Below are 10,050 nucleotides of genomic sequence, written 5' to 3'. Positions count from 1 at the left end.
TTACTGCAGTGGAGGCAAAATGATGGGAGCAGCTCAGTGTTTACTGTCAGCTTTCCCCAAATCAGTCAGTTACCTTAAAAGTTCAACCAGGCTGTAGACTGCTCCTGTACATGTGTCCCTAACTCCCATCAGTAGCGGTTTGGATGTGGTTGTTCCATAAAGGCGTGGAACAAGTGGGACAGGAGACCTTCAAGACTGGTTCGTCTCCACGCTGAGGAATGGAGCCTTGGAGGAATCTAACTAACTTAATTATACAGGGGTTTTTTTTTCCCACTAAGAAAGCTTCCATGGAGTTTGTTTTGGCACTTGTTATAGTCCTATTGGAATTAATATTAATAAGTAGTCCTTCATGGGCAGAAGTAGGTAGGAGACCTATTAGATTTCCTGAATAACTATGGTGTACTATGTATAAATATTTCAGTAGCTGATGTATATTATCTGTGCTTACTCAGTTAACTTTCTCTTACAGAAATAAATGTAAACTTAAATGTAAATAAATGTAAACTTAAAAAGCCATGTTTTAAAGTGTGATCTCCTAGTTGTAGTGAGCTTGTTGCTTTTCTTTGTTGGATAGACATTTGTTGTGGCTTTTGGTTCTTCCTGAACCATTTCCATGAGTGCTTGCTGCAGTCAAAGCAGGATAGGTAAAATCTGTAACAGAGAAGGATCTACCATCTTTTATTTCCTGTCAGTGTTTGGTTTTTCATTATCTTTGAAGTGCTGTCTGCTTGCTGAGAGGGCTTAAATAAGGGCTTTGACAAGAGAACTCACGTTTGATTAATGACCTCTGGTATCCTGCAACCTCGGAGGTGTCCTGAGTGCATCAGATGAAATCAGCGGTCTCTAAACTTGTAGAAGACCTCACATATTTTAATACAGAAGTTATAATGACTTGATGTTTCTTTAGGTGCCATATGAAACACTGAACAAACGATTTCGAGCTGCACAGAAAAACATTGACCGAGAGACCAGCCACGTTACAATGGTGGTGGCAGAGCTGGAGAAGACACTGAGCAGTTGTCCTGCTGTGGATTCAGTTGTTAGTCTCCTGGATGGAGTAGTTGAAAAACTCAGTGTTCTGAAACGAAAGGTAAGCTGTGTTCTACCTTGTGATTGCTGTGTCTTTACAAAATTAACCCAAGTAATTTTCTGCAATGCTGTTTGCTTGGATTTTCTTTTCAAGACATAGGTATTACTGGCACTGTGAACAAAGGCGTTAGAATGCACAGCAAAACATTAGAACTTACTGTATCTTGCTTCACTGCACTTATGAAACATGACTTGGTGTTCCGTGACTAAGTAGAAGAAACCTCTTTTGAGAAGTAGAATTCATATGTATTTACAGACCTGAAAAGGAATTTCTTTACCCACAGAAGTAGCAGCAAGAAGAATTGATTTGTATCAATTCCTGCTTCTCTAATGGAAAGGTTTGTACAGTTGCATTAATGGATCAGTTAAGCAAGACAGATAGAAAATAAGTCTGAAAAATGTTTAAACCCCCATGGGGAGCAGGAGGGTAATAGAGGCTTCTTTGCAGAGGAAGGTAATAGTTGTCCTGGATTGTTACTTGAACACTAAACTTGCAAGTTGAAAGGTTCCTTGCGGATATTACTAAAAGCATTTTCATGTTTAGCAAGATAAGTTGCTTCTAGCTGTTAAGCTTGAATACTTTTATGAAATACAACCAAAACTTAGAATCATAGAATAGCTAGGATTGGAAAGGACCTTAAGATCATCCAGTTCCAACCGCCCTGCTATGGGCAGGGACACCACACCCAAGGCTCTGTCCAACCTGGCCTTGAACACCGCCAGGGATGGAGCATTCACAGCTTCCCTGGGCAACCCATTCCAGTGCCTCACCACCCTTAAAGAACTTCTTCCTTATATCCAATCTAAACTTCCCCTGTTTAAGTTTGAACCCGTTACCTCTTTTCCTATCACTACATTCCCTAATGAATAGTCCATCTCCATCCCCAGCATCCCTGTAGCCCCACTTGAGATACTGGAAGGCTGCTATGAGGTCTCCACACAGCCTTCCCTTCTCCAGGCTGAACAGCCCCAACTTTCCCAGCCTATTTTCATATGGAAGGTGCTCCAGTCCCCTGATCATCCTTGTGGCCTTCCTCTGGACTTGTTCCAACAGTTCCATGTCCTTTTTATGTTGAGGACACCAGAACTGCACACAGTGTTCCAAATGAGGTCTCACGAGAGCAGAGTAGAGGGGCAGCATCACCTCCTTTGACCTGCTGGTCACACTTCTTTTGATGCAGCCCAGGATACAGTTGGCTTTCTGGGCTGCAAGCGCACACTGAAGCCAGCTCATGTTCGTTTTCTCATCGACCAACACCCCCAGGTCCTTCTCTGCAGGGCTGCTCTGAATCTCTTCTCTGCCCAACCTGCAGCTGTGCCTGGGATTGCTCCGACCCAGCTGTAGGACCTTGGTTAAACTTCTTAAGACTGGCATCAGCCCACCTCACAAGCGTGTCAGGGTCCCTCTGGATGGCATTTCTTCCCTCCAGGGTATCAACCGAACCACACAGCTTGGTGTCATCGGCAAACTTGCTGAGGGCGCACTCAATCCCACTGTCCATGTCACCGACAAAGATGTCGAACAAGACCGGTCCCAACACCGATCCCTGAGGGACACCACTCGTTACTGGTCTCCAGCCGGACATTGAGCCATTGACCACAACTCTTTGTGTGCGGCCATCCAGTCAGTTCTTTACCCACCGAGTGGTCCATCCATCAAATTGATGTCGCTCCAATTTAGAGACCAGGATGTCGTGTGGGACAGTGTCGAACGCTTTGCACAAGTCCAGGTAGATGACATCAACTGCTCTACCCCTGTCCATCAGTTCTGTAGCCCCATCATAGAAGGCCACCAAATTGGTCAGGCAGGATTTCCCCTTAGTGAAGCCATGCTGGCTGTCACCAGCACCTTGTTGATTTTCATGTGCCTTAGCATGCCTTCCAGGAGAATCTGCTCCAAGATTTTGCCAGGCACAGAGGTGAGACTGACTGCTCTGTAGTTCCCTGTGTCATGCATTTTCCTCTTCTTGAAAATGGGGGTTGTATTTCCTGTTTTCCAGTTGTTGGGAACTTCACCTGACTGCCATGATTTTTCAAATATGATGGAGAGTGGCTTAGCAACTTCATTTGCCAGCTCCTTCAGGACCCGTGGATGGATTTCATCAGGTTCCATGCACTTGTGTAGCTTCATGCCTTTGCCACATTTAAGAAGAATGAGTTAAAAATACAAACTATATAGTATGAGGAATGCTTCTTTTGGATGGGAATATTGCTCATCCTGAGACTCATCAGACACTTAGTTGAAACACATCTTGCAGAAAAATGAAAATAGTTGTTGCCTGGCCTTAGAGCAGTGCTTCTCCAAAAATAAATAGTTGAAACAAATAGTAGCAGTGTCATTTCATTAAAACTTAAATAACCAGCAGAGATAGATCTTGAGACTACATTAAGTGAAGCGTCAAAGTACCTTGGAGGTTTCTAACATGAAAATAAGGCTGTCATGTACATTGATTTGGGGGTTTCTGCTTGAACAGGTTAGCGAAGTGTTGAAAAGCTGATCTGCAAAAGACTTCATAAATCTAGTCGCTGTTTTCATCTTGGGTTTGTGAGACTTAAAGAGATCTTGAAGGATATGTTTTCCTCACTTCTGTTACTTACAGAAGGAAATCGCTGCTATTTCTGAAAGAGGTGTCAGATTTTGCTTGTAGGTGTGTAGTAATGATGTGGAGGAGTAAGTTATTTACTTGCTAAATCTTTGCTGACTGCGGGGGTGTGTCTGAAGGCATTGCTGAATGTTTTGGGTGCAAGGCTCCATTTTAGTGTAATTGCTCATTTGTTTCTGACTGCCTGAAAGACTGTGGGGAATCTTAGAGCTGCTCAGAGAAAACAAAAGGCAAGGAAAAAAAAACCTATTTTAACAGTAAATCTTCTGAAATAAAAGGTCTTGTTTCTGCTCCAGACCCTCAACTTCAACTGTCTTCTCTGTAATCTCTTTCTGGAGCAAAATGATTGTTTTCTTTAGGGCCATTGGACCCATGGTGGGGCCTCTGTTTCCTCGTGTGTAGACAAGGATCTGATGAACTGCTGAGATGGCCATAATAGAATTAGATGGTTCCTTTAGTTAACACCTTACTTGCTCTTAAAAATGAGCTTTTCAACACAGCAGGTTTCTTGGCTTCTGAAAATGATCCTGGGGAAACCTAGGCATTTGTGTTCTCCCTTTTGTATCCTGTTTAATATGCGTGTTCCCTCAAGTTCTGTTAATGCCCAGCCAGGCAAGTCCTGCTAGACTTGCTTCAGAGGGTTTTGAAAAGGCTCTGTAGCCTTTCTGAATACACTAGAAAGATTAAAAAAAAAAACCCTAGCAATAGCTGTGTAAGTCCAGATACAAAACCATACAGGGAAAACCCTTTGGAACATGAAAGGGCTCAACCTTCGTGCTTGGCTGCCTTGAGTTCTCCTAGTTGTGTAATTCTAGAGGTTGCCTTCATAGCTGGTGATACTACAGACATAACAAATGAAAGTGAGTTTTGGCCTGAGTGTTTGCTTGCTAAATAGGAAAAGACTCAGTTTATAACTTAAAATACTGATCTCCAAACAGTATGTTACAAAATAAAGCTAAATTCAGCAATAGAAATAACTCAGACTTTAGTAATAAAAATAAATCAGGCTATAGATGTTTACATGAATTTTGGTAAAGTACTGTCTTGTGTAATGATTAAGGTTTAGATACTTGAACTTGGTATCAAGGGACAGATCAGAGTCAGGCTTAATTGTGGCAAATGCTTGGTAGGCATTTCTTGCACAAGTTGACATTTATTTCACTTTGCTTTTCAAATAATGATCCTTTCAGAAGTAGTCTGTAAATAAGTGTGCATGGTAAAAGCAAATGGAACCAACCTGTGCTTGCAGAGCTGGGGCTGTTATCCAGGGATGATAAAATCATGATAGAATGGTTTGGGTTGGAAAGGACTTTAAGGTCATTGTAGTTCCAACCCCCCTGCCATGGGCAGGGACACCTCACACTAAACCATGTCGCCCAAGGCTCTGTCCAACCTGGCCTTGAACACTGCAGGGATGGAGCATTCACCACTTCTCTGGGCAACCCATTTCAGTGCCTCACCACCCTCACAGTAAAAAAACTTCTGCCTTATATCTAGCCTGAACTTCCCCTGTTTAAGTTTAAACCCATCATCCCTTGTCCTATTGCTACAGTCCCTGATGAAGAGCCCCTCTCCAGCATCCCTGTAGCCCTCTTCAGATACTGGAAGGCTGCTCTGAGGTCTCCACACAGCTTCCGTTTTCCAGACTGAACAGCCCCAACTTTCTCAGCCTGTTTTTGCCTGGGAGGTGCTCGAGCCCACTTACAATCCTTGTGGCCCTCCTTTGGATTTGCTCCAACAGCTCCATGTCGTTGAGGACATCACATAGTGTAGTCTTAGTCTTGAATAGTGTTGAATAAATTGAGTACTGGGAAGATTACCAGTGCCAGCATGGAGTGCAGAGTGGGTTGCCTAAAGCAGGTTGGCAAATTTGCATGGGCTTCCCTTTTGCCACAGCTGTGCAGTTATTCAAACACAAGCCAGCAAGTTTAACGCCACCACACAGAAGGCAGCCTAACCTGAAATTTCATCACTAGTGATGTATCACAGATGGGAGAGGTACTAAACTTCCTTTGTCTTCTGGTTTGTTTTCACTTTTGCCAGCATATAAAAGTACTGCAAAGCTTTCTTATGTGCTGTAGCCCGGCATGACCCACAGTTGTCACGTGCTGTACGCTGAGTCAGCTGGCTTTGAATTACAGTATGTCTGTCATAAAACTTGCCTGGTAAAATTTGCAGTATAACTAACTATAAGGTTGAAGGGAACCTGAGTGGGTTGGGGTTTTTTTTTTACTTAGTGGAGGTACTTTGAAGTGTGTGTTTTGCACTGAGCATGTCAGTAAGTTGGTTTAAAACACAGTTCTGCTTCCCCTGAACAAATTTGTTTTCCTAAGTAAAGCTTCTAACAGTAGATCCATGTTCCCACAGTCACAGAAGTAAAATCTGGTAACTTCTGCAAAACTACTCTTAAGATCCTTGAATTAAAAGTGCCATGAGGCCAAATGTTTATGTAATTTTCATTATTGCATGACTGATTAAAATGGCTCCAGTGCATTAGAAGTAATGTGGGTTTACTCTGCATCACCCCTCAGCAGAACTAATTCAGCAGGACAGCTGCTTGAGGAAGAAGCCATGCATAGGTTAGAGGTGGAAATTCATGGTTTTCAGCTGCTTGGACCAGATGGCTGCAGACCTTCACAAAGCTCTTTGCAGACTATTACAGCAGTTGATATGTTGCTGTTTTCAGACTAACTGCACATTAAGAAGAAAACTGTATATACTCCGTGTCAAATAAATCAAAACTTTATTAATATGCGTGAATGTCTCAGAACTGGACCAGCCACACTGAAATATATGCACTGCTATAGGAAATGTCTTTCTAAATGAAAGCAATGCTACTGGGAGTAACTGTGTAGTATGTAAAGAATGTTTGCAAACAATTCTTACTCTCTTTTGCTTTAAAACCAACTTGCATATGTATAGCTCTTATTTGTCCCTGTTACTTTTTCTTTAGGCAGTTGAATCAATCCAGGCTGAAGATGAAAGTGCAAAACTTTGCAAACGTAGGATTGAACATCTGAAGGAGCACAGTAGTGACCAGCCAGCTGCTGCAAACATGTGGAAGAAGAAACGTATGGATCGTATGATGGTGGAACATCTTCTACGCTGTGGCTACTACAATACAGCTGTAAAACTAGCGAGACAAAGTGGTATTGAGGTTGGTAGCAATGTGCAGTATCTCACTAACAAAACAGCAGTAAAGAGGAAGTTGGGAAATAAGCACAAGCTGGTTTAGCTAGCCCTGTAGCAGCTATACTTACGTATTATTGTGACCTCATTACTGATGTTTATTAGTTAAGCTTTTTAGGCCTAACTTTGTTCTCCTTACTTGACATAAATTGTATGTTAATGTATTAAATAAGTAGAAATTGAAGGCATAACTTGTAGTCACAAATTGAATGCTTTAGATAAACACATTGCCCTATTAAAACTTCAAGTAGCTCTCAAATGTCATACAGAACTTCTTATTAGAGGCCTTTGGGCTGCTGATTAAGCAGTTGGTGGAGCTTTCCATCTGTCTAGTAACACTTAGGTGATACACATAGGTGACCAGACTGAGCAGAATAGCATATGCTGACTGCAGGAACAAGTGTTTTATCAAATCATCCTATTATTTAGTACATCGAGAGGAAAGCTGGCTTACACCTTGGAAGATAAATCTTGATGCAGCTTAGGTTTTTTAGTAGCCACTATATCCATAGAAACTTCTTGCTGATTTGTTTATTTAGCAATTGACAATTCTGTGGTTGTCACTTTACTTATCACTGGCTATCTGGTGGGTTTTGCTTCTATCTCATAATGGTTTATGGAGTGCTTGGAGTTCATGCACCTTGGTTTAACTTCTTTATGCAGAACAATGAATCTGCACTGTGGTCCTGTCAGACACAAGGACACAAAAACTGATGCTTTAAGATTTGCTGCTTATTTAGATAAATCATGTTTTGCTGATTTTAGGTAGCACTTGCTATTTGATCCTTGGTAGTCATAGAATCGCAGATTGGTTTGGGTTGGAAAGGACCTTAAAGTTCATCTAGTTTCAACCCCTGCCACAGGCAGGGACACTTTTCATTAGAGCAGGTTGTTCTAAGCCCTGTCCAGCCTGGCCTTGAACACTGCCAGGGATGGGGCAGCCACAGCTTCTCTGGGCAAACTGTGCCAGCACCAGCACCCTCACAGGGGAGAATGTTTTCCAAACATCCAATCTGAATCTCCCCTCTTCCAGTTTAAAGCCATTCTCCCTTGTCCTGTCTCTACATGCCCTTGTCAAAAGTCCCTCTCCAGATTTCTTGTAGGCCCCTTTGAGTACTGGAAGCTTGTTCTAAGGTCTTGAATTGTAAATTTTTGTTCCTTGCATCTTCAAGCTTTTTTGTTAGTCCTGATTCCAGAAGGCATGGAACTGTTGTGGTTTAAATCTTTCTTCTATAAAGATGCTGAGAGTGTAGCTGCAACTTCTGTGATTTGCCTTTCTTTGACATAATGGAACACATCTCTCTGGGCTAGTCAAGAGAAGATATTTCTGTTACTGATGTCAAACTATAGCATATGTACCCATTCTGTCTTGGACAAGGAGCGTATTTCACGTGTCTGTTACTTCTTGACTGCTTTACTACTCTGATTCCATTCAACCAGCACAGATTTCAGTAAATACCAAGGAAGCAGCTAGCAGAGGTTGAAGGGAAGGGAGTAGTGGGTTACAAACTGTTGATAGGAAATAGTCCTGAAGAAAGGCACTGAAGAGGCTGCTGTGTCTCACTGAGGGTAGCCCATGCATGTGAATCAAAAAACCAAGACAATTACTCTGGGATAACTGCAGCTGAATGGACAACAGCTCTTCCACTTCTGGTAGATGTTTCCCTCTGTTTGGAGCAGGAGCTAATCTCCTGCTGAATCATCATGCTACCCTACCTACTAGGTCTGCTGAAAAAGCACTAGGGAAGTATTTTCCCTTTGATAGCAAGTTCTATGATGCCTGTTACGCTCAGCTTTGGTTTACACATGAGCATGGAAGTCTGTTGTGATACACTGCAAGACCTTGCAGTACAGAGTGTTGCATTTGCAAAGCCTTAAAGCTTTTCATTCTGCTTGCTGAATAGAAACTTTTGTTGTAGGCTTGAAGGCAGAAGTTAAATAAGCTGAAGTATTTTTATTTGCATAACATCAAAGTAGCTTGAACAACACAGAACTGAGTTGCACATGTTGAATGCACTGAGGCCATATTTCTTTTTTGTTTTGCTAACACATAGTTTGCTAACACTATGCATTTTACTCAATATTAAAGCTTACATTTTGGCTAAATAAGGATGGATGGGCTTCCTTCAGTCTTGGTACAACTTGGTACTCAGTTGTCCGTACTGTATGCTGATAATCATTGTGAGCAGCTTTTACAACAGTTTGGTAATGAGAATTACTTATTATACAGAATCTGTGTGTTTGCTGGTGTAATAGGACAACTTCTGTGTTTCTTCTTGTTCCTTTCTTGCTGAAGGACATGAGCATTGAAATATCCTCTTAATGTTCAGTAATGTAACTTTGCTGTACACATTACAAAATACTGTGGTAGTATTCTCTGGTCCAAAGTAATCTTTCTGTTTACTGTAGTCTCAACTGTCATTTTGATAAATGTCTCCACCACTGCAGGGTTCAGAAGCACATTGCTGTATAGTGAACCTGGTCATGTCTATTGCCTGATTTTCATTTTTCTTATATATCAAGACTATATTGTTACTGGGTAGGCACTATAACCTAGGTGGGAACCTGAAAGAAAGGTTGGGGGGTTTTCTCTACTTGTTCACCAGCCTCACCTCTGGCTGGTAGACAAGTTGAGTGTGACCTAGCAGTGTTCTCTTGTGGCAGCGAAGACTCAGCAGTACTCTGGCTTGCACTGGGATGTGCATCAGTAGCAGGGCGAGGAACAGTGGTTATCCATCCCCTCTGCTTGGAACCAGTGATACCCTTCTGGAGTGCTGTATCTAGTTCTGGGCTCCCCAGTGGACACGCTGGGAGTGTGAAGCCTTCCTGTATTTGGAGATACTTAAACCCCAGATTGGACTGGGAAAGGTCCTGTGTAACCTGCTGTGGATGAGCCTGCTTTGAGCAAGGGGACTACAAAACCTCAGGAGGTCCCAATCTCAACCATTCTGTGATTCTGTCTCTATGATTGCAGGCTAAGTGGCTAAAAGCGCCCTTGGCCACTATTTGAAGAGGCTGAGGGAAACTGCTCTTATTTCAGTTGCAGCTTGTGGATCTTAGGTTAGCATCTCCCAGTAGCTGTTAGACCAGTCCTGGGAGCAAGTCTCAGCCTGCTTAAGTTCTTTGCGTGGCTTCTGAATGCAGAGAGAGCTGCAAAGCTGCAAAGGTT

The 10,050-nt window shown here is 42.4% G+C and overlaps 1 protein-coding gene across 1 annotated transcript in view; it reads left to right on the top strand.

The window, feature by feature from the left end:
- Positions 1–907: 907 nt before the first annotated feature.
- The window catches only part of MAEA (macrophage erythroblast attacher, E3 ubiquitin ligase), a 35,911-nt gene continuing 26,768 nt past the window's right edge, over positions 908–10,050 (top strand). Inside the window, exons 1-2 of the mRNA XM_057409920.1 lie at positions 908–1,090; positions 6,646–6,849. Of these exons, the coding sequence (XP_057265903.1) occupies positions 983–1,090; positions 6,646–6,849 (312 nt within the window). The 5' untranslated portion in view covers positions 908–982. The remainder of the gene's footprint in view (positions 1,091–6,645; positions 6,850–10,050) is intronic.

Source organism: Pezoporus wallicus, unplaced genomic scaffold, assembly GCF_028554395.1.
Source record: "Pezoporus wallicus isolate ANWC-B61680 ecotype Strahan unplaced genomic scaffold, APGP_CSIRO_Pwel_v1 contig_8512, whole genome shotgun sequence".
Taxonomy (NCBI): Eukaryota; Metazoa; Chordata; class Aves; order Psittaciformes; family Psittacidae; genus Pezoporus; species Pezoporus wallicus.
The sequence above is the reverse complement of the archived record's forward strand: the minus strand, read 5'-3'. Positions and strand labels throughout refer to the sequence as shown.